Source organism: Somniosus microcephalus, chromosome 8, assembly GCF_052327205.1.
Source record: "Somniosus microcephalus isolate GS21.2 chromosome 8, FLI_Smic_1.0, whole genome shotgun sequence".
NCBI classification, from domain to species: Eukaryota; Metazoa; Chordata; class Chondrichthyes; order Squaliformes; family Somniosidae; genus Somniosus; species Somniosus microcephalus.
In genome coordinates this window covers 10,732,274-10,756,810 of record NC_140994.1, presented here as the reverse complement: position 1 = coordinate 10,756,810, position 24,537 = coordinate 10,732,274, and the positions used below count along the sequence as shown (strand labels likewise).

The 24,537-nt window shown below is 50.2% G+C and overlaps 1 protein-coding gene across 1 annotated transcript in view; it reads right to left on the bottom strand.

The window, feature by feature from the left end:
- zdhhc16b (zDHHC palmitoyltransferase 16b) overlaps positions 1–19,535 on the bottom strand; it is a 29,375-nt gene extending 9,840 nt beyond the window's left edge. Inside the window, exons 1-5 of the mRNA XM_085994237.1 lie at positions 19,395–19,535; positions 9,871–10,031; positions 3,949–4,268; positions 3,118–3,312; positions 1,039–1,127 (exon numbers count right to left, since the gene is read on the bottom strand). Of these exons, the coding sequence (XP_085850363.1) occupies positions 1,039–1,127; positions 3,118–3,312; positions 3,949–4,185 (521 nt within the window). The 5' untranslated portion in view covers positions 4,186–4,268; positions 9,871–10,031; positions 19,395–19,535. The remainder of the gene's footprint in view (positions 1–1,038; positions 1,128–3,117; positions 3,313–3,948; positions 4,269–9,870; positions 10,032–19,394) is intronic.
- Between the last annotated feature and the right edge of the window lie 5,002 nt (positions 19,536–24,537).

The following is a 24,537-nucleotide window of genomic DNA, read 5'->3' as shown; positions in this document are numbered from 1 at the left end:
ACTGCCCTCTGAAGCAGCCCAGCAAGGCCCTCAGTTGTATCAAACCCGCTACCAGCAGCTCACCACCGCCTTCACCGGGCAATTAGGGATGGGCAATAAATGCCGGCCTTGCCAGCGACGCCCACATCCCAAGCATTATTTCCTTATTGGCGAGGAGACTCCTTTCAGGGGTACAGTTTACAGGCATTCATCAGGCTGTTACCTCATCCAGGCAGTATTAGACAGTGTGTGCCGGTCGGCTATTCCACCATGGGAGGCTGCACAGCTGAGCCCTATCCTTCCCTCCCCCGACATCCACAGACTTCGCAGCAAAGGTCGGTGATCGAGAGTGGAAAAACTCAACTGATACGTTCCCCCCTCTCCCCAGCTGAGAGGCAATAAGCCCACAGATCTGCTCCTAGAATCGTGCAGCACTGAAAGAGGCCATTCGGCCCGTCGTGCCTCTGCCGTCTCTTTGAAAGAGCACTCCAATTAGTCCCACTCCCCCCTGCTCTTTCCCCGTAGCCCAGCAAATTTCTCCTTCTCAAGTATTTATCCAATTCCCTTCTGAAAGATATTATTGAATCTGCTTCCACCGCCCTTTCAGGCAGCACATTCTAGATCACAACAACTCGCTGCGTAAAATAACCTCCCATCTCCCCTCTGGTTCTTTTGCCAATTACCTTCAATCTGTGTCCTCTGGTTACCGACCCTCCTGCCACTGGAAAGTTTCTCCTTATTTACTCGATCAAACACCCATCAGCATTTTCAACACCTCTATTAAATCTCGCCTTAACCTGCTCTGCTTTAAGTAGAACAATCCCAGCTTCTCCAGTCTCTCCACAGGCGAGCCACAGCCAGGACCCAAACTAAGGCCCACTGGTGCTTCCGGCTCGCGATCAAACAGTGGGTGACAGACCCAGAGGCTTGGTGCGGGGCACCTGGGCTGGTGGAATCCCAGGGGGCACTGCCCCTCCCCAGGGTTCTTCCCATGCCCCTCCACAACCCCCTCCTCAGGGGTCACGCCCCCATCAACCCCTGCCCCTGGTCCTGTCTTACCGGTTACATATGCTGCAGTGATGGGTGCGGGCTGGTTTCGGATTGATACATTTCCGACAGACAGAAACCATCGGAATGTCATTTTTCCCCTAGGATGAAAGAACGAACAAATTAAAACACACAGCGCTCACACTGGGGTTGAAAGTTCCATTGTTTAGGTTCTAGACTCTAACCCCCCAACCCCACAACAGAATTCATCAACAAAGGCCATCAGTGTCAGGAAACAGAACAGTGTCACACCAGTCACCCAGCGTCCGAATATACCACTCCCAGGGCAGGTACAGCATGGGTTAGCTACAGAGTAAAGCTCCCTCTACACTGTCCCATCAAACACTCCCAGGGCAGGTACAGCATGGGTTAGATACAGAATAAAGCTCCCTCTACACTGTCCCATCAAACACTCCCAGGGCAGGTACAGCATGGGTTGGATACAGAGTAAAGCTCCCTCTGCACTGTCCCATCAAACACTCCCAGGGCAGGTACAGCACGGGTTAGATACAGAGTAAAGCTCCCTCTACACTGTCCCATCAAACACTCCCAGGGCAGGTACAGCACGGGTTAGATACAGAGTAAAGCTCCCTCTACACTGTCCCATCAAACACTCCCAGGGCAGGTATAGCACGGATTAGATACAGAGTAAAGCTCCCTCTACACTGTCCCATCAAACACTCCCACGGCAGGGTCAGCACAGGTTAGATACAGAGTAAAGCTCCCTCTAAGAATGAGAGGCGATCTTATTGAAACATACAAGATTGTGAAGGGGCTTGATCGGGTGGATGCGGTGAGGATGTTCCCAATGATGGGTGAAACTAGAACTAGGGGGCATAATCTTAAAATAAGGGGCTGCTCATTCAAAACTGAGATGAGGAGAAACTTCTTCACTCAGAGGGTGGTAGGTTTGTGGAATTTGCTGCCCCAGAAAGCTGTGGAAGCTACATCATTAAATAAATTTAAAACAGAAATAGATAGTTTCCTAGAAGTAAAGGGAATTAAGGGTTACGGGGAGCGGGCAGGAAATTGGACATGAGTCTAGGTTCGGAATGGTCATGGCCCTGTGGGTAGTGGAGCGGGCCCAGGGGTCGTGTAGCCTTGTTCTGCTCCTACTGTGTTCTAATTCTGTTAGATTTCAGGAGATGGTTTTATTCCTGTTCCTGGCTGGGGTGGAGATCGCCATTACAGAAGGTAAGTACTGTAGAAAATATAGGGACAGAGTGATCTCCTGGAAGAATTTCGATCGCCTAGATGGGTCGGAGAGGAATTTCCCAGATTTTTTTCTCCCAAATTGGCCATTGGGTCTTTATCTGGTTTTTCGCCTCTCCCGGGAGATCACATGGGTTCGGGTGGATGCAGAGTGATAGAAGATTTGAGGTTAGGATCAGATCAGCCATGATCTTATTGAATGGTGGAGCAGGCTCGAGGGGCCGATTGGCCTACTCCTGCTCCTATTTCTTATGTTATGTTCTTACACTGTCCCCATCAAACACTCTCAGGGCAGGTACAGCATGGGTTAGATACAGAGTAAAGCTCCCTCTACACTGTCCCATCAAACACTCCCAGGGCAGGTACAGCATGGGTTAGATACAGAGTAAAGCTCCCTCTACACTGTCCCATCAAACACTCCCAGGGCAGGTACAGCATGGGTTAGATACAGAGTAAAGCTCCCTCTACACTGTCCCATCAAACACTCCCAGGGCAGGTACAGCATGGGGTTAGATACAGAGTAAAGCTCCCTCTACACTGTCCCATCAAACACTCCCAGGGCAGGTACAGCACGGGTTAGATACAGAGTAAAGCTCCCTCTACACTGTCCCCATCAAACACTCCCAGGGCAGGTACAGCACGGGTTAGATACAGGGTAAAGCTGCGTGTAAATTGACTGCCTATTTCTTACATTACCAGAGTGACTACACTGTTGTGAAAGACGCTATACAAATCCAACTAACTTCCTTTCTTTCTCTCTCCTCTCAAAGAACCCTCTCTCTTTAACCGTGCTTCGATCCTCACACCCTTTCTGTTCCTTCCCCTCCCTCTCGGAGTCCCCCGCCTGAGGGACGTGCCTGGTCTTCGAAGAGGCTGTACCTGTGCCGGGTGTCCCGGGAGTGTCCGCACCGCCTTGTAGTAGTGAAATATGATATGCATCAGGTTCCAGTGCCCGTAGCAGAGGTGCCAGGCGATCCAGCCCGACGGGTACGTGCTCAGGATGACCGGCAGGACGCACGCGTAGACAATCATCACGATCGTGGCCGTCAGGATGATCACCAAGACCACAAACACCTGCAAGAGAAGGTGGAAGAGGCGATGAGTCGACAGAGGCGGGTGGTGGGGGGCGCAGGAAGGCGGGGACACCCCACCCCAGCTTACAAGCCACAAGTCAGGAGTGTGATGGAATACTCTCCACTCGCCTGGATGAGTGCAGCTCCAGCAACACTCAAGAAGCTCGACACCATCCAGGACAAAGCAGCCCGTTTGATTAGCACCCCATCCACCACCTTAAACATTCACTCCCTCCACCCCCGGCGTACCGTGGCTGCAGTGAGCACCATCTACAAGATGCACTGCAGCAACTCGCCAAGGCTTCTTCGGCAGCACCTCCCAAACCCGCGACCTCTACCACCTAGAATGACAAGGGGCATCAGGCGCATGGGAACACCACCACCTCCAAGTCACACACCATCCTGACTTGGAAATATATCGGCCGATCCTTCATCGTCACTGGGTCAAAATCCTGGAACTCCCTCCCTAACAGCACTGTGGGAGCACCTTCACCACACGGACTGCAGCGGTTCAAGGCGGCGGCTTATCACCACCTTCTCAAGGGGCAATTATGGATGGGCAATAAATGCCGGCCTTGCCAGCGACGCCCACATCCCGAGAATGAATATTAATAAAAGATGGAGATGCAACACTCACCACTCCGAACCACCTGGTCACATGGTCTACTAGCCAATAGATGGGCTCGAACAGAGAGTCCAGGATGACATCACCGTTGGTGAAGGAGTTGTAGATCAGGGAGTTGGCGCACAGCCTGCCGTAGCTCCAGAAGGTCCTCACGCGGTGGAACAGCTTGGCTCGCCGCCTGCGGCTCAGTCGGAAACACTTCAGGAACAGACGCATCGCGGCGCAGATGTAACGCAGCTGCTTCCTCATTCCAGCATGGCCCGGCGACAAGGAATTAGGACCCGTCACACCGCCCGCTCCCCGTCTCACGGCGCCCGCTCCCCGTCTCACCGCTTAAAACCAAAACCAAGAATACTGCAGCTCAAAAAAAACATTTAAAACTTAAAACATAATTACTGTTGTCAAAAAAGTGCATGTATTCTACTTAATTTTAAATAAAATAATCTTTTGCACCCTTCTGCACAGCGTCCAGGGAAAGAGGGCAGGTGGGTGAGCTTCCAGTATTTAAAACAAAACCAGACAGTCAAAATAATAACCGTGCGGCATTCTCGGAAATACTGTCCGCCAGATTAAAAGAAAGACTTGTATTTCTATAGCGCCTTTCACAACCTCAGGACGTCCCAAAGCGCTTCACAGCCAATGAAGTACTTTTTAAAGTGTAGTCACTGTTGTAATGCAGGAAATGTGGCAGCCAATTTGCGCACAGCAAGCTCCCACAAACAGCAATGTGATAATGACCAGATAATCTGTTTTAGTGATGTTGATTGAGGAATAAATATTGTCCAGGACACCGGGGATAACTCCCCTGCTCTTCTTCCAATAGTGGCCGTGGGATATTTTATGTCCACCTGAGAGAGCAGACGGGGCCTCGGTTTAATGTCTCATTTTGAAAGACGGCACCTCCGACAGTGCAGCATCCCCTCAGCACTGCACTGGGAGTGTCAGTCTGGATGAGACTTTAATCCAAGGTCCCAGTTGCTGGGTATTAAAGGTCTCACGGCACTATTCACAGAGCAGGGGAATATTCAGCAGGCCATTCAGCCCCTCAAGGCTAGTCACCATTCAATTAGATCACGGCTGATCTGTATCTCAATCCCATTTACCCGGCTTTGATCCAAATCCCATGATACCCAACAAAATTCTATCGATTTCAGTCTTGAAAACTTCAATTTACCCTCAGCATCCACAGCCTTTTGGGGGAGAGGGTTCCAAATTTCGACTACCCTTTGTGTGAAGAAGTGCTTCCTGGCGTCGCTGCTGAAAGGCCTGACCTTGCTTTCTCGGCCAAAGTTTATCCCTCAACCAATACCATCAAAAGCGGATGAACTGGTCCTTGTTGTTGACAGGGTGCTGTCACATTTCCCCACAGGACAAGTCACTGCTCCTGCACCTTAAAAGTAATTCTGTGCTTGAAGGACTTCGAGGAGTGGGGATAGTGTGACGAATCGCTCTATGAACCCAAGTGCTTCTTCTCTTGCTTTTCTTTTTGAAGAGGGGGGGGGTAAATTCAAAAACTAATCTGCGGAAACATTATTTCAGTGAGCGAGTGGTCAATCTACGGAACAGGCTCCTCGGGGGAGACGGGGAAGCAGTTAGTGTTGGTTCATTCAAATTCAACTTAAGATAGACTGCTTTCAGCGAATAACATCTTGTGACACAGTCTATGAGTAATTTGAGCCGTGATGTGTGGTGAGTGCAGCAATGCTCGGGAGGAACAGGTGACTTTGGACCTCTGGTTCCTAAAGCTCTCCCCCACTGGGGGTTTTCCTCATCTCACACCTCGGGACGTTTTACTACGTTAAAGGTGCTATATAAATACAAGTTGCTTTTGTTGTCATCGTCATGTCATGTCTGGGTCTGTTGTATATCAATTGATAATCGCTGTGATTGGTGAACAACTCCATTATCGTTGTATCATACGACTACCAGGATTGGTAGGTGGTGAACGAGATGGGGAGGAGAGTTCAAAGCCACGCCTGGCGTCACTGCGCTACCTCGCAGGTTGGTCACACGATAAAATTACACAGCAACCTTTCCCAACAACCAACTGCAGAGTCATTCCATTGGTGCATTGCCAGATGGAAACATAGAAGATAGGAGCAGGAGTAGGCCATTCGGCCCCTCGAGCCCGCTCCGCCATTCAATGCGATCATGGCTGATCATCCAAATTCAGTACCCTGTCCCTGCCTTCTCCCCATATCCCTTGATCCCTTTAGCCTTAAGAAATATATCCAACTCCTTCTTGAATATATTTAATGAATTGGCCTCAACTGTCTTCTGTGGTAGAGAATTCCACAGGTTCACCACTCTCTGGGTGAAGAAATTCCTCTGTCCTAAATGGCTTACCCCTTATCCTTAGACTGTGACCACTGGTTCTGGACTCCCCCGCCATCGGGAACATCCTTCCTGCATCTGGTCTGTCTAGTCCTGTTAGAATTTTATAAGTTTCAATGAGATCCCCTCTCATTCTTCTAAACTCTAGCGAATATAAGCCTAATCAACCCAATCTCTCCTCATACATCATTCCTGCCATCCCAGGTATCAGTCTGGTGAATTTTCGCTGCACTCCCTCCATGGCAAGAACATCCTTCCTCAGATAAGGCGACCAAAACTGCACACAATACTCAAGGTGTGGTCTCACCAAAGCCCTGTACAACTGCAGCAAGACATCCTTGTTCCTGTACTCGAATCCTCTCGCTATGAAGGCCAACATACCATTTGCCTTCTTAACTGCCTGCTGCACCTGCATGCTTATCTTCAGCGACTGGTGCACAAGGACACCCAGGTCTCATTGCACTTCCCCTTCTCCCAATCTATTGCCGTTCAGATAATAATTTGCCTTCCTGTTTTTGCCACCAAAGTGGATAACCTCGCATTTATCCACATTATACTGCATCTGCTCAATCACCCAACCTGTCCAAATCATCCTGGAGTTTCTCGGCATCCTCCTCACAGCACACACGCCCACCCAGCTTTGTGTCTTCTGCAAACTTGGAGATATTACATCTAGTTCCCTCGTCTGGATCATTAATATATATTGTGAATAGCTGGGGTCCTAAGACCAATCCCTGCGGTACCCCACTAGTCACTGCCTGCCACTCGGAAAAAGACACGTTTATTCCAACTCTTTGCTTCCTGTCTGCCAACCAGTTCTCTATCCAAGTCAATACCTTGCCCCCAATCCCTTGTGCTTTAACTTTACACGCTAACCTCTTATGCGGGACCTTATCGAAAGCCTTCTGAAAGCCCAAATACACCACATCCACTGGTTCTCCCTTATCTATTTTACCAGTTACATCCTCAAAAAATTCCAGTAGATTAGTCAAGCACGATTTACCTTTTGTAAATCCATGTTGACTTTGTCCGATCCTGTCATTGTTTTCCAAATGCTCTGCTATTACATCTTTTATAATGGACTCTAGCATTTTCCCCACTACCGATGTAATTCCCCGTTTTCTCTCTACCACCTTTTTTTGAATAGTGGGATAACATTAGCTACCCTCCAATCCATGGGAACTGTTCCAGAGTCTATTGAATTTTGGAAGAAGCATCATCTCCCACCCGCCCTTCACGTCGACTCCTCAAAGCAAGCAATGATTTGCTGGCCTTCATAGCGAGAGGATTCGAGTACAGGAGCAAGGATGTCTTGCTGCAGTTGTACAGGGCCTTGGTGAGACCACACCTTGAGTATTGTGTGCAGTTTTGGTCGCCTTATCTGAGGAAGGATGTTCTTGCCATGGAGGGAGTGCAGCGAAGATTCACCAGACTGATACCTGGGATGGCAGGAATGACGTATGAGGAGAGATTGGGTCGATTGGGCTTGTACTCGCTGGAGTTTAGAAGAATGAGAGGGGATCTCATTGAAACTTATAAAATTCTAACAGGACTAGACAGACTAGATGCAGGAAGGATGTTCCCGATGGTCGGGGAGTCCAGAACCAGGGGTCACAGTCTAAGGATAAGGGGTAAGCCATTTAGGACAGAGATGAGGAGGAATTTCTTCACCCAGAGAGTGGTGAACCTGTGGAATTCTCTACCACAGAAGGCAGTTGAGGCCAATTCATTAAATATATTCAAGAAGGAGTTAGATATATTTCTTAAGGGTAAAGGGATCAAGGGATATGGGGAGAAGGCAGGGACAGGGTACTGAATTTGGATGATCAGCCATGATCTCATTGAATGGCGGAGCAGGCTCGAGGGGCCGAATGGCCTACTCCTGCTCCTATCTTCTATGTATCTGTGATGCGATCGGTCGCACGCAGTGAGGATACGGGGAGGGGGGGCGCGCGAGATGTGCAATTTGGAGCCGAGAAGGAACAAGAGAGGACGCTTCAGAATACAACAGCGCAGAGTATCAGCGCAATACAATTGAGAGAGTTACGATGGAGAGAGAGAGAGAGAGAGAGGCTGGAGGTGAGAGAGAGGGAAAGTAGAGTGCCGTTATTTATAGTCACAAACTAAACTGCGGCAGTGACGATAATTAAAATGGTCACCTGTCAGTATCCAGTTAAAAATAACCTTCATGAGCTTCATTAACAGTTTACAATGTCATCCGAACACAATCTTATTGTCTGATCACCACCCCATCCAATTTATAAATCTATACATGTATATATAAACCCGCCGAACCCCTCGATTAGATTCCAGCCTGTAACTCACTCCCGGGTATCTGTTATTCTATATATAAACCCCCCGAACCCCTCGATTAGATTCCAGCCTGTAACTCACTCCCGGGTATCTGTTATTCTATATATAAACCCTCGAACCTCTCGATTAGATTCCAGCCTGTAACTCACTCCCGGGTATCTGTTATTCTATATATAAACCCCCCGAACCTCTCGATTAGATTCCAGCCTGTAACTCACTCCCGGGTATCTGTTATTCTATATATAAACCCCCCGAACCCCTCGATTAGATTCCAGCCTGTAACTCACTCCCAGGTATCTGTTATTCTATATATAAACCCTCCCCGAACCCCTCGATTAGATTCCAGCCTGTAACTCACTCCCGGGTATCTGTTATTCTATATATAAACCCCCCGAACCCCTCGATTAGATTCCAGCCTGTAACTCACTCCCGGGTATCTGTTATTCTATATATAAACCCCCCGAACCCCTCGATTAGATTCCAGCCTGTAACTCACTCCCGGGTATCTGTTATTCTATATATAAACCCCCCGAACCCCTCGATTAGATTCCAACCTGTAACTCACTCCCGGGTATCTGTTATTCTATATATAAACCCCCCGAACCCCTCGATTAGATTCCAGCCTGTAACTCACTCCCGGGTATCTGTTATTCTATATATAAACCCCCCGAACCCCTCGATTAGATTCCAACCTGTAACTCACTCCCGGGTACCTGTTATTCTATATATAAACCCCCCGAACCCCTCGATTAGATTCCAACCTGTAACTCACTCCCGGGTATCTGTTATTCTATATATAAACCCCCCGAACCCCTCGATTAGATTCCAGCCTGTAACTCACTCCCGGGTATCTGTTATTCTATATATAAACCCCCCGAACCCCTCGATTAGATTCCAACCTGTAACTCACTCCCGGGTACCTGTTATTCTATATATAAACCCCCCGAACCCCTCGATTAGATACCAACCTGTAACTCACTCCCGGGTATCTGTTATTCTATATATAAACCCCCCGAACCCCTCGATTAGATTCCAGCCTGTAACTCACTCCCGGGTATCTGTTATTCTATATATAAACCCCCCGAACCCCTCGATTAGATTCCAACCTGTAACTCACTCCCGGGTACCTGTTATTCTATATATAAACCCCCCGAACCCCTCGATTAGATTCCAACCTGTAACTCACTCCCGGGTATCTGTTATTCTATATATAAACCCCTAGAACCCCTCGATTATTTAAAAACCGGGTTTAAGTTCAGTTCGGACCTTCGAGGTGACTGTACTTACCGTTAGACGAGTGAGGTGGAGGCCGTGCGAGGTGGTAACTCCGCTGGCAGTGGCACGGGGTCAGAGGAGCCTGGCATTGCGTGTCAGGAACACCGTGAGCTTCCCCGGTAACCGGTGAACTGTCCCGTTCAGCCCCAGTTACAGCAGCTGGTGAGTAACGTCTGCAACAGAAATAATTCACTAATTAACAAAACTAAGTTAACAGTTCCCCTCGTCGTACAGACCAGGAGGTCCCGGGGTCGGGTGCTGAGTTGGTGGAGGGCCAGAGCAAGGGGTGGGAGGAGACGCTATAATTAGCCTCTTCCTAATACTTCTCAGGTGGCAATTCAACCACAGGGGCATCACAACCAAAGCTGATCCCATCTTCATCACACACACACACACTTTCAGCAGGGATCACCGAACAGCAGCTACAGACTGCAGTGTGCTGGGAATACACGAATATTTTAATTCACAATTTCCTTTTTGTACTCCTCCCCGCTACAAGCTTCTAAAACCCTCATTTGGACTCGCCTACTCACTCAATTCTCCTCGTCTTCTCTCCAAGATCAGAGGACCCTTCCGCCCGGGTTTTTCCCCAATACAAGTAACTTAGCCTGGCTCTGTTTAGCTCGCACAGGTTACACAGCCGGAGCCCGGCCCAGCAGGCTCAAGCCTTGCTGATTAGTTCTTGACAGAAAATGTCCCCAACTCTTTTTTACAAAAACCAATCCACAGAGCAGTCGTCATGAGGGCCTCGACTCTGCAGCAGGACAGACAACCTCCAGGGTACTGGAAAAGCATCGACTCCCTGGGGAAAGAGGGGGCAAGGGAAGGGAGAGATCCTATATCCCCACGTGTCCCGTAACTAAGAGTTAATTACATATTAAGGAGGTCGTTCAAACTTTGAGTCAATTATTAAGGAGTCAGACCCAAGTAATAAAGACTGTTACTTTATATAATTAATGGTGAAACACGACCCAGTGCTTCCGAACCAGATTTTATCAGCACCGCACAAACTCGACAGGTGGGGCTGGTGCTCAGAGGTTACAAACTCGAGTACCCGCTCGCTCGGCTGTAGTGGGGCCCACGCTTAACTCAATCTCAGGGGTACGGTGCTGGGAGTCCCTCGCTCTCAGGGATAGGGGTTCCAATCTGCCCCCTCACCCTTTGGGTAGACGTAGAGAAGACGTTTCCACTTGTGGGAGACACCAAAACTAGGGGCCATAAACATAAGAGAGTCACCAATAAATCTAATGGGGAATTCAGGAGAAACTTCTTTACCCAGAGAGCGGTCAGAATGTGGAATTCGCTACCACAGGGAGTGATTGAGGCGAATAGTATAGAAGCATTTCAGGGGTAGCTAATCACATGAGGGAGAAGGGACTAGATAGGTTGATAGATGAAGAGGGGTGGGAGGAGGCTTGTGTGGAGCATAAACTGCGGCATTGACAGGTGGGGCCGAATGGCCTTGTTTCTGTGCTGTAAATTCTATGCAATTCTCTGCAAGTCATGCAACGGAAACTTTATTCCTCCTCCGGAGAATTTAAAAAACCCAATTCATGTAAGTTTTATGAATAAGGATCATTTAATCCGGTGTTGTTATCACGCATTGCCCCGATCAGCCAATCAGCACGCTCCAATGGAAAGGGTTGTGAGCTCCCCCTGATGGTTCAGGGGGTAACTGCAACAATGGTATGGAGCCAAATGGGACTTGGTTTGCATTGCCGATCTCAGCGCGAGCGCCCCCTGGTCTGGAGGTGAGGCGAGGCAATTCGACAAGGGCTCCCACTCCCCAGGGACTCCTACTGGGAAGTGGTTGCGTATGAATGACTGAGTGAGGACTGGATCGGGCTCGGCTGTGATACCCAGTCACCATCTGAATTGGCTGCGTGGGCCGTTCAAAATACCCCGTCTGCGAGTTTTTCATTGAAAAGCCAGCGGCGCGGGATCCCCTGGAGCGCCAAGCTTACAGGGAACATTGGCGCCCCCTTAAAATTAGAGCTCGGCTATTCAGGAGCGAAATCAGGAAGCACTTTTTCACAAAAAGGTTCGTGGAAATCTGGAACTCTCTTCCGTCAAAAAGGCTGCAGACGCTGGGGGGGATTGGGGAGGGTCAATTGAAATTTAAGACCGAGATGGATGGATGTTTGTTGGGTAAAGGTACCAAGGGATAGATGGAGTTGAGGTACAGATCAGCCGTGATCTGATTAAATGGCAGCACAGCCTCGAGGGGCTGAATGGCCTCCTCCTGTTCCTATACAATGTTACCCCAGGGGTGTCTAGACAGTCACCCCCCGCATCTCAGCCCCCTCCCCATCCCGCCACCCCCACCCGACTCGGTCCTCAAAGCACAGACCACGCTGCTCTAATTTCTGTCGTAATCCTCAATCACTGCAGCATCCTGTTTGGAAGGTCGGGAAAGGGCTGATTTTAGTGTTGTTGGTCAATTAATCTTAAATCAGAAAGGTAAAGAGTTGCAACGTGATATATCTGCAAATCAACAGGAAGGTGAATTTAAACCATCAATCCCATGCACCCCCACCCCGTGACATACAGTTCCTATGCAGCCTTCAAAGACAAAGCTCGGACAGCCTTCAGTCACCTCATCAAACTCAGAGTGGAACTGACTGGGGGGGGGGACCCAGTAAATCATCGGAGGGCCTCAGCACTGATCACTCTGCACTGAATCCTGCTGGGAACTCTGTGTGGGGACAGGATCAGATGGTGATGGCCTTTGCAGTTAAAGAAAGACAGACTTGCATTTCTACAGCGCCTTTCAGAACCTCTAAAGTCCCAAATCACCAATGAAGTATCTTTGAAGTGTAGTCACTGTTGTGATGTAGGAAACGCGGCAGCCAATTTGCGCACAGCAAGCTCCCACAAACAGCAATGTGATAATGACCAGATCATCTGTTTTAGTGATGTTGATTGTCCCCTGCTCTTCTCTGTGGCCGTGGGATCTTTTACATCCACCTGAGAGAGCAGACGGGGCCTCGGTTTAACGTCTCATCCGAAAGACGGCACCTCCGACAGTGCAGCACTCCCTCAGCACTGCCCTGGGAGTGTCGGCCTGGATTGTGGGCTCAAGTGTCCAGAGTGGGACCTGAACCCACAACCTTCTGATCCAACAGGCGAGAGGGGCTGCCGGCTGACACCTTAACCTGCCAAAACTCACCATCGCGGCCCACACACGGAGGATGTACGGCCGGGGGGGGGGGGGGGGGGGGGGGGGAAACGCGCACCAGTGAGAGTCAACGCCTACAGTGGAGGGCGAGAAAAATTGTCATGATAGATAAATAGATAAATATATGGATAAACGGATAAAACCAGGCAGCTCTGCTAGCTCGGTGAGTAGCTGGAGCTAAGCAGACAACAACTTGCATTTATATAGCGCCTTTAATGTAGTAAAACATCCCAAGGTGCTTCACAGGAGCGATTATCAGACAGAATTTGACATCGAAACACAGAGCGATATTAGGGCAGGTGACCAAAAGCTGGGTCAAAGAGGTAGATTTAATGGAGTGTCTTAAACAAAGATAAATGTAGAGGCGGAGAGGTTTAGGGAGGGAATTCCAGAGTTGAGGGCCCAGGCAGCTGAAGGCACGGCCGCCAATGGTGGAGCGATTAAAATCAGGGATGCTCAAGAGGACAGAATCGGAGGAGCGCAGAGACCTCGGAGGGTTGTGGGGCTGGAGGATGAGGCCATGGAGGGATTTGAAAACAAGGATGAAAATTTTTTTTAAATCGAGGTGTTGCCGGACCGGGAGCCAATGTAGGTCAGCGAGCACAGGGGGCGATGGGTGAACGGGACTGGGTGTGAGTTAGGACACGGGGCAGTGAGCACGGGGTGATGGGTGAACGGGACTGGGTGCGAGTTAGGACACGGGGCAGTGAGCACAGGGGGTGATGGGTGAACGGGACTGGGTGTGAGTTAGGACATGGGGCAGTGAGCACAGGGGGTGATGGGTGAACGGAACTTGGTGCGAGTTAGGACACGGGGCAGTGAGCACGGGGGTGATGGGTGAACGGGACTGGGTGTGAGTTAGGACACGGGGCAGTGAGCACAGGGGGTGATGGGTGAACGGGACTGGGTGTGAGTTAGGACACGGGGCAGTGAGCACAGGGGGTGATGGGTGAACGGGACTGGGTGTGAGTTAGGACACGGGGCAGTGAGCACAGGGGGTGATGGGTGAACGGGACTGGGTGTGAGTTAGGACACGGGACAGTGAGCACAGGGGGTGATGGGTGAACGGGACTGGGTGTGAGTTAGGACACGGGGCAGTGAGCACAGGGGGTGATGGGTGAACGGGACTGGGTGTGAGTTAGGACACGGGGCAGCGAGCACAGGGGGTGATGGGTGAACGGGACTGGGTGTGAGTTAGGACACGGGCAGCACAGCTGCAACAGTCCCAGGTTCCACTCCCGGTCTGTGCGGAGTTGGCTAGTCTCAGTTGGGGGAGGTGCTGCTCTTGGCCTCAGTGACCTCTGGGCCAGCGGAGATTGAAAATCAAGCTAGGGTTCTGGCATCTGACTGGTGCCCAGTGACCCCTGCAAGAACATGAGTGGATGTCGAGTAAGCACAGGATGGGTTTCAGCAGCGATGCTCACAGTAGTTGAATAGCACGTCGATAAAAGAATGGCCACTTCTGAGTGAAGTATTGGAGGGAAGTCCGGATACCCCAGCAGTACTTCAGGAGAGGTGGTGAGACGAGGGGGATAGAGAAGAGATCAAGATTTGATTCATCTTCTCAGCTGGAGTATTGTGTCCAATTCTGGGCACCGCACTTTGGGAAGGATGTCAAGGCCTTGGAGAGGGTGCAGAGGAGATTTACTAGAATGGTGCTGGGGATGAGGGACTTCAGTTCTGTGGAGAGACTGGAGAAGCTGGGACTGTTCTCCTTAGAGCAGAGAAGGTGAAGGAGAGATTTGATAGAGGTGTTCAAAAAGCACGAATGGTGTGATAGAGTAAATAAGGAGAAACTGTTTTCAGTGGCAGGAGGGTTGGTAACCAGAGGACACAGATTTAAGGTGACTGGCAAAAGAATCAGAGGCGACATCCGGAAATATTTTTTTTGCACAGCGAGTTGTTGTGATCTGGAACGCGCTGCCTGAAAGGGCGGTGGAAGCAGATTCAACAGTGACTTTCAATGGGGAATTGGAGAAATAGTTGACGGGGAAAAAATTACAGGGCTGTAGGGGCAGAGCAGGGGGGAGTGGGACTGATTGGAGAGCTCTACCAAAGAGCCGGCACAGGCACAATGGGCCGAATGGCCTCCTTGTTCTAGGATTCTCGGAGTTCTGAGGCAGCAATAAAACCTGCTGTAATTTAATGTCTTCATCTCAGTGGCCATACTTCATTTTTGGAAAGCATTAGTAGGATTGAATCCAAGCGGATTATTCAGCAGAGACAAATCGCCCGAGGTAGAAAAATCAAACTGAAATCCTTCGGTTTTTAAAAAAAAAAATTAAACCAGGTGGAGAATTGAGCTTCAGCCTCGGAACGAGAATTGGTTCCGTAGTCACACTGTACCGGCCGGCAAGGATTAAAGGGAGGGGGATGGGAGGGTTCCTCGTGTGGCTCCTCCTCTCCCCACGTCATCCATCACTTAAAAAAATCATTTATTACTTTTGGCAAAACGTCTCATTCGCCTCAGCAAGGTTTAAAGTACCAGCTCCGCCTCCCCTTCTCTCCCCAACAACTTGTGTTTATATAGCGCCTTTAATGTAGTAAAAATGTCCCACGGTGCTTCACAGGAGCGATTATCAGACAAGGTTTGACACCGAGCCACATAACATAGAAACATAGAAGATAGGAGCAGGAGTAGGCCATTCGGCCCCTCGAGCCTGCTCCGCCATTCAATGCGATCATGGCTGATCATCCAAATTCAGTACCCTGTCCCTGCTTTCTCCCCATATTCCTTGATCCCTTTAGCCTTAAGAAATATATCTAACTCCTTCTTGAATATATTTAATGAATTGGCCTCCACTGCCTTCTGTGGTAGAGAATTCCACAGGTTCACCACTCTCTGGGTGAAGAAATTCCTCCTCATCTCAGTCCTAAATGGCTTACCCCTTATCCTTAGACTGTGACCCCTGGTTCTGGACTCCCCCGCCATAAGGAGACATTAAGGACAGGTGACCAAAAGCTTGGTCGAAGAGGTAGGTTTTAAGGAGCGTCTTAAAGGAGGAGAGAGAGGCGGAGAGGTTTAGGGAGGGAATTCCAGAGCTCGGGGCCCAGGCAGCTGAAGGCACGGCCGCCAATGGTGGAGCGATTACAATTGGGGGCGCGCAAGAGGCCAGAATTGGAGGAGTGCAGAGACCTCGGAGGGTTGTGGGGCTGGAGGAGGTTACAGAGATAGGGAGGAAGGCATCGACACCTGGCTGAGGAGGGGTGACAATTCCTAAGGTAAAGCTTGCCTCTACCGTCACTCATCAAGATTACCGTTCTTCACCCATCATCCTAGGCAGCAAATGCCGGCCGACTATTCGACCGTGTGGGCATCGCAGCCAAGCTCAATCTCATCTTTGACCCCACACCCGCCCCTCCCTAGCCCAAGAGCTCGGCAGCTGACACCGGCTGACTCAGTTGAGCCGTTGCTGGTTGTGACCGGTTCCGCAGGACACTGGATGGTGCCTCAGCCCACTGGGGGGAAGGTGTGCCTCTTCAAGTCACTGCTTCCGCAGGGGAGCGGCTGAGACGGACCACGTTTAACCCTCGATCTGCAGTCAGGGAAACAGAGGGGCGCACCGAGCCTGCTGAACCAGAAACATCGATCACAGAAATTTACGGCACAGGAGGAGGCCATTCGGCCCATCGTGTCTGTGCCAGTCAGAAAAGAGCGCTCCAGCCTAATCCCACTTTCCAGCTCTTGGTCCGTAGCCCTGTAGGTTACGGCACTTCAAGTGCATATCCAAGTACTTTTTAAATGTGATGAGGGTTTCTGCCTCTACCACCCTTTCAGGCAGTGAGTTCCAGACCCCCACCACCCTCTGGGGGAAAAAAGTTCTCCTCAACTCCCCTCTAATCCTTCTACCAATTACTTTAAATCTGTGCCCCCTGGTTATTGACCTCTCTGCTAGGGGGAAATAGATCCAATCTATTTCGGCCCCTCATAATTTTATACATAAGAAGCCATTCAGCCCCTCGAGCCCTCGAGACTGTCGCCATTCAGTTGGATCAAGGCTGATCTGTATCTTATCTCCATCTGTGAATGTTGTTTGCTAAACTAGATTAAGTACTGGACAGGAAACAATTTCACTGCTTAGTGTAATCCTTCAGCACCTGCTTGTCACTCCACTTCCTCGCCCCGTGCAACATTCTCTCTCTCACTGCCACAGACCTGCTCGGAAGCAGAAATCCTCGCTGATCTTTCCACTCGAAGTCGGGGGTGGGGGGGGGGGGGGGGGTGGGAAGAGGAAAGAGTGTAAACTAATTGTAACAAATCCTGCCATCCAACGTTCCCTCTAATTTTTTTGGGTCGCGCGGCCCATACAGAATTCCGTGCAGACGCTTCCCCACCCCCCGATTCAAAAGCCGGTGAGCCGGCTGCACGGGTGCTCCAGAACGCGGCGTGGCCACGTGGATTAAAGGGAACAGCCCTCCCAGCCCACAGCCTGCGGCACGGGTCGAAAGACAGACAGGTTTGGACGGCCGTGACGCAGCGCTGAGCAAACCCACAACACAAAAGGGTCTGGTACCGTTTGCTCGATGGGCACAGGATGGTTGGCATGGGCAACAGCAGGACACGAGGTGATCCTCAGATGCTGGGGAAGCGCGGAGGCAATTTTACTCTATCAAAGGAAGACCTGAAAAACTGGGAGGCTATTATCGTTAGAACAACAACTTGCATTTATATAGCACCTTTAACGTAGTAAAACATCCCAAGGTGCTTCACAGGAGCGATTATCAAACAAAAATTGACACCGAGCCACATAAGGAGATAATAGGACAGATGAACAGAGGCATTGACAAAGAAGTTGGTTTTAACAAGTGTCTTAAAGGAGGAGAGAGAGGCGGAGAGGTTTAGGGAGGGAATTCCAGAGCTCGGTGCCCAGGCAGCTGAAGGCACGGCCGCCAATGGTGGGGCGATTAACATAGTTACAGGGCGATACAACATATGGGATGGGACAGGGTGGATAGAAGCAAACCATTCCCAGTAATTGAGGGGGTCAACAACAAGAGGCCATAGAGACATGATTAGATGCAAGAGATTTAGAACAGAGGGCAGGAGAAATTTCTTCACACAGAGAGCTGTGAGAATGTATCTTCTATATATTTCTGCATCTAGCCCATGCTGTACCTGCCCTGGGAGTGTTTGATGGGACAGTGTAGAGGGAGCTTTACTCTGTATCTAACCCGTGCTGTACCTGCCCTGGGAGTGTGTGATGGGACAGTGTAGAGGGAGCTTTACTCTGTATCTAAACCGTGCTGGACCTGCCCTGGGAGTGTTTGATGGGACAGTGTAGAGGGAGCTTTACTCTGTATCTAACCCACGCTGTACCTGCCCTGGGAGTGTTTGATGGGACAGTGTAGAGGGAGCTTTACTCTGTATCTAACCCGTGCTGTACCTGCCCTGGGAGTGTTTGATGGGACAGTGTAGAGGGAGATTTACTCTGTATCTAACCCGTGCTGTACCTGCCCTGGGAGTGTTTGATGGGACAGTGTAGAGGGAGCTTTACTCTGTATCTAACCCGTGCTGTACCTGCCCTGGGAGTGTTTGATGGGACAGTGTAGAGGGAGCTTTACTCTGTATCTAACCCGTGCTGTACCTGTCCTGGGAGTGTTTGATGGGACAGTGTAGAGGGAGCTTTACTCTGTATCTAACCCGTGCTGTACCTGCCCTGGGAGTGTTTGATAAGACAGTGTAGAGGGAGCTTTACTCTGTATCTAACCCGTGCTGTACCTGCCCTGGGAGTGTTTGATGGGACAGTGTATAGGGAGCTTTACTCTGTATCTAACCCGCGCTGTACCTGCCCTGGGAGTGTTTGATGGGACAGTGTAGAGGGAGCTTTACTCTGTATCTAACCCGTGCTGTACCTGCCCTGGGAGTGTTTGATGGGACAGTGTAGAGGGAGCGTTACTCTGTATCTAACCCGTGCTGTACCTGCCCTGGGAGTGTTTGATGGGACAGTGTAGAGAGAGTTTTACTCTGTATCTAACCCGTGCTGTACCTGCCCTGGGAGTGTTTGATGGGACAGTGTAGAGGGAGCTTTACTCTGTATCTAATCCGTGCTGTACCTGCCCTGGGAGTGTTTGATGGGACACTGGGTGTCAAAGTGGCATCATGTCCAATTGCCAGGACACACATCTCTCACCTCGATTGATATTCAACAAACATTTAAATAAAAATGTAAAGGAGGAGATGGAAGAAGTGGGAGTGAAGAGGAGCGAGGAGATGGAAGAGGAGGAGCGAGGAGTGAGGGGGGTGGTGGGAGAATGAAGGTGAAAACCCATTTTGCTTCATTCGAATTTTGCAATTCAGCGAGATATAATGCAAATTTCAACTGGACGTTTTAAAATGTTAAAATGTAATGGGACTTACCAGGTTTATTTGAGGACATACAATGCTCTGGGCTTTGCCCAGCACCTTGTGCAAGTGTTGTCAGCTGCCTGTGTTTTGACAATGAGCAGAATGCGGCCTGAGCCCAGCCTGACCCGCCACACAGGCACCGCGCCTGCGCACAGCCCGCCCCCGCCCCGCCGCACCCTGGGAGGTGCAGTCCCGCGCTGACGTCACCGAAGGGCAGACCGCGCCGCCGCCGCCTTGGGGAACTACAGCTCCCGGCATGCTCGGCTCGCCGGGCCAGGCGCGGCCAGCGGCTGGCAGAGTGGGCAAGGTGCTGGAAAGGGAAGAGTAGTGGCTGCAGGTCTGTGTGTTCGCACTGATCACAGAGGGTGGGGGAGGGTGGTTGGGAATTGGCAATCTGGCTGGTGGTGGTGGCACCACCAAACATGCCAATTTACCACCGAACACGGCTTCGCTTCCCACCCAATATAACAGTCAATGCCCTTCAAAGTCATTCATTGTTTGTGCAACGATTTACATTGCATTAACAGCACAGAAACAGGCCATTCGGCCCAACTGCTCCATACTGGCGTTTGTATACCAGCCACAGTCTGTTCGCCCTCCTGCCATCTGGGAGATGCTACAGATGCATTCACAGAATCACAGAATCACAGAAACCCCACAGTGCAGATAGAGGCCATTTCGGCCCATCGAGCCTGCACCGACACATATCCCACCCGATCCCCGTAACCCCTACACCAACACATATCCCACCCTATCCCCGTAACCCCACGTATTTAATCCCCCTAACACTAAGGGTCAATTTATCATAGCCAATCAACCTAACCCGCACATCTTTGGACTGTGGGAGGAAACCGGAGCACCCGGAGGAAACCCACGCAAACACGGGGAGAATGTGCAAACTCCACACAGACAGTCACCCGAGGCCGGATTCGAACCCGGGTCCCTGGCGCTGTGAGGCAACAGTGCTAACCACTATGCCACCGTGCTGCCCGTACGACCCGCACCCGTACGACCAGATTTAGGAACAGCTTCTTTCCCAGGGCTGTCATCCTACTGAACTCCACAAATAAACTCTAAAGCCTGCACATCTGCCAATGCACTTTATTATGGTTATGTTTATGTTAATGTATTACAAGCCAAATGTATGTTGAATGTTTAAATGTCTTAATCTAAATGTACACTCTCGGGAGCCGCAAGCCTACATTTCGTTGTACGGCACTTGTGCACTAACAATGACAATAAAGTTGATTATTATTATTATTATTATTATTATGCTCCACACACACAAACCATAAAAATTCTTCGGGGGTTTGACAGGCAAAGAGGCTTCAGGTCGAAGTTAACGTTTCAGGTCGAAACCCTTCGTCATCGACCTGAAACGTTGACTCTTTTTCTCTCTCCACAGATGCTGCCCTGGCCTGCTGAGTTTTTCCAGCGTTTTCTGTTGTTGTTTCGGATTTCCAGCGTCCGCAGTATTTTGCTATCGTGTTGAAGTTATCCACTTTGGTAGGAAAAATAGACAAGCAGAGTATTTTTTTAAATGGTGAGAGATTGGGAAATGTTGGTGTTCAGAGGGACCTGGGTGTCCTTGTACACGAATCACTGAAAGTTAACATGCAGGTACAGCAAGCAATTAGGAAAGCAAATGGTATGTTGGCCTTTATTACAAGAGGATTTGAGTATAAGAGTAAAGACATCTTACTGCAATTATATAGGGCCCTGGTGAGACCACACCTGGAGTATTGTGGACAGTTTTAGTCTCCTTACCTAAGGAAGGAGATACTTGCCATAGAGCGAGTGCAACGAAGGTTCACCAGACTGGTTCCTGGGATGGGGGGACTGTCCTATGAGGAGAGATTGAGTAGACTAGGCCTATATTCTCTAGAGTTTAGAAGAATGAGAGGTGATCTCATTGAAACATACAAAATTCTTACAGGGTAGATGCAGGGAGGGTGTTTCCCCTGGCTGTGGAGTCTAGAACCAGGGGTCACAGTCTCAGAATAAGGGGCCGGCTATTTAGGACTGAGAGGAGGAGAAATTTCTTCACTCAGAGGGTGGTGAATCTTTGGAATTCTCTACCCCAGAATGCTGAATCATTGAGTATATTCAAGGTTGAGAGCGATAGATTTTTGGACTCTAGGGGAATCAAGGGATATGGGGATAGTGCAGGAAAGTGGAGTTGAGATGGAAAATCAGCCATGATCTTATTGAATGGCGGAGCAGGCTCGAGGGGCCGAATGGCCTACTCCTGCTCTTATTTCTTATGTTCTTACGAGCTCCTCCCACCCCTCTTCACCTCACTCGATCAGCATATCATTCTATTCCTTTCTCCCTCACGTGTTTATCTAGATTCCCTTAAAATGTACCTATACGATTCACCTCAACCACTCCCTGTGGTAGCGAGTTCCACATTCTCACCACTCTCTGAGGAAAGAAATTCCCTATTGGATTTATTAGCTTTGAGATGTTTCTGAGAGACTTGATAAGACATTGTATAAATGCAAGTCTCAGTAGACTCGATACTCAAAGCGCCGAGTCCTGTTCACCCATCACCCCCTGTGCTCGCTGACCTCCATTGGCTCCCGGTCCGGCAACACCTGGATTTTTAAAATTCTCATGTTTGTGTTCAAATCCCTCCATGGCCTCACCCCTCCCTATCTCTATAAGCACCTCCAGCACCACAGCCCCCCCGAGATCTCCGTGCTCCTCCAAATCGGGCCTCTTGCGCAGCCCTGATTTTAAGTGGTCCACCGTTAGCAGCCGTGCCTTCAGCTGCCTTGGCCATCAGCTCTGGAATTCCCTCCCCAAACCTCTCTGCCTCTCTCTCCTCCTTTAAGACGCTCCTTAAAACCTGCCTCTTTGACCAAGTTGTTGGGCACCTGTCCTAATATCTCCTTATGTGGCTCGGTGTCAGATTTTGTTTGATAATCGCTCCTGTGAAGCACCTTGGGACGTTTTACTATGTTAAAGGCGCTATGTAAATGCTCAACCAATGCAGGGCAGAGAGCAACGAAACCAATAAGATGTTAAACTACAGCCAAAACAGTAAAATACAGGTCAGAGGAAGTCAGGATCAAACTGTACCGGGCTCTGGACAGACCACACCTTCAGCACTGTGTCCAGTTCTGGTCACTGACAAACAAGAGAGACTTTCAAGTGCTGGAGGTGCTGCAAAGGAGATCAAGGTGATTCCTCACTTGCGCCAGGGGAATTGTACCCCAGTGAGAGTCAGTGTCTGTGGAACCTGTCCCCAGTGAGAGTCAGTGTTTGTGGAACTGTACCCCAGTGAGAGTCAGTGTCTGTGGAACCTGTACCCCAGTGAGAGTCAGAGTCTGTGGAACCCGTACCCCAGTGAGAGTCAGTGTCTGTGGAACTGTACCCCAGTGAGTGTCAGTGTCTGTGGAACCCGTACCCCAGTGAGAGTCAGTGTCTGTGGAACCCGTACCCCAGTGAGAGTCAGTGTCTGTAGAACTGTACCCCAGTGAGAGTCAGTGTCTGTGGAACTGTACCCCAGTGAGAGTCAGTGTCTGTGGAACCCGTACCCCAGTGAGAGTCAGTGTCTGTGGAACCCGTACCCCAGTGAGAGTCACTGTCTGTGGAACTGTACCTCAGTGAGAGTCACTGTCTGTGGAATTGTACTTCAGTGAGAGTCAGTGTCTGTGGAACTGTACCCCAGTGAGAGTCAGTGTCTGTGGAACTGTACCCCAGTGAGAGTCAGCATCTGTGGAACTGTCCCCCAGTGAGAGTCAGTGTCTGTGGAACTGTATCCCAGTGAGAGTCAGTGCCTGTGGAACCCGTACACCAGTGAGAGTCAGTGTCTGTGGAACCTGTACCTCAGTGAGAGTCAGTGTCCCTGGAACCCGTACCCCAGTGAGAGTCAGTGCCTGTGGAACTGTACCCCAGTGAGAGTCAGTGTGTGTGGAACCTGTACCCCAGTAAGAGTCAGTGTCTGTGGAACCCGTACCCCAGTGAGAGTCAGTGTCGGTGGAACCTGTACCCCAGTGAGAGTCAGTGTCTGTGGAACTGTACCCCAGTAAGAGTCAGTGTCTGTGGAACTGTACCCCAGTGAGAGTCAGTGTCTGTGGAACCCGTACCCCAGTGAGAGTCAGTGTCTGTGGAACCCGCACCCCAGTGAGAGTCAGTGTCTGTAGAACTGTACCCCAGTGAGAGTCAGTGTCTGTGGAACCCGTACCCCAGTGAGAGTCAGTGTCTGTGGAACCCATACCCCAGTGAGAGTCAGTGTCTGTCGAACCCGTACCCCAGTGAGAGTCAGTGTCGGTGGAACCCGTACCCCAGTGGGAGTCAGTGTCTGTGGAACTGTACCTCAGTGAGAGTCAGTGTCTGTGGAACCCGTACCTCAGTGAGAGTCAGTGTCTGTGGAACCCGTAACCCAGTGAGAGTCAGTGTCTGTGGAACCCATACCCCAGTGAGAGTCTGTATCTGTCGAACCCATACCCCAGTGAGAGTCAGTGTCTGTGGAACCCGTACCCCAGTGAGAGTCAGTGTCTGTGGAACTGTACCCCAGTGAGAGTCAGTGTCTGTGGAACCCGTACCTCAGTGAGAGTCAGTGTCTGTGGAACCCGTACCCCAGTGAGAGTCAGTGTCTGTGGAACTGTACCCCAGTGAGAGCCAAGTTTATGTAATCTGCCTACATAATTTAACCATTTAAGCCCTGGTATCATTCTGGTGAATCTGCGCTGCACCCCCTCCAGGGCCAATATATCCTTCCTGGGGTGCGGGGCCCAGAACATGGACGCAGTTCTCTGGATGGGGTCTGACCAAGGCTCGGTACAACTGAAGCACCACTTATTCTGCTCTCTTGTTCCACATCACCTTTCGTGCATTCCAGACGCCCACAGCCTCGTCTTGGCTTAGGCTTGAAGCTAAGATCATTTGGCAAGCTACCCGATGGAACCTGATGCCAGTGCAACTGTATCTCAGCAACGGATGGAAATTGGAGCGGGGTGGGGGTGGGGTAGGCGGGATAGAAAGGTTTACCAAGCACTCTCCTGGCATTCCACGTCCTTTTAATTGCGATAATGGGGCCAGTGCACAGGCTCCAGTGTAATCTATCACCAAGGTTGTACATGAGACACACTGTGAGGAAAGTCAGCCTGTCAGGCACCTGCTGATTAATTGACTCTGTGAGACTGTC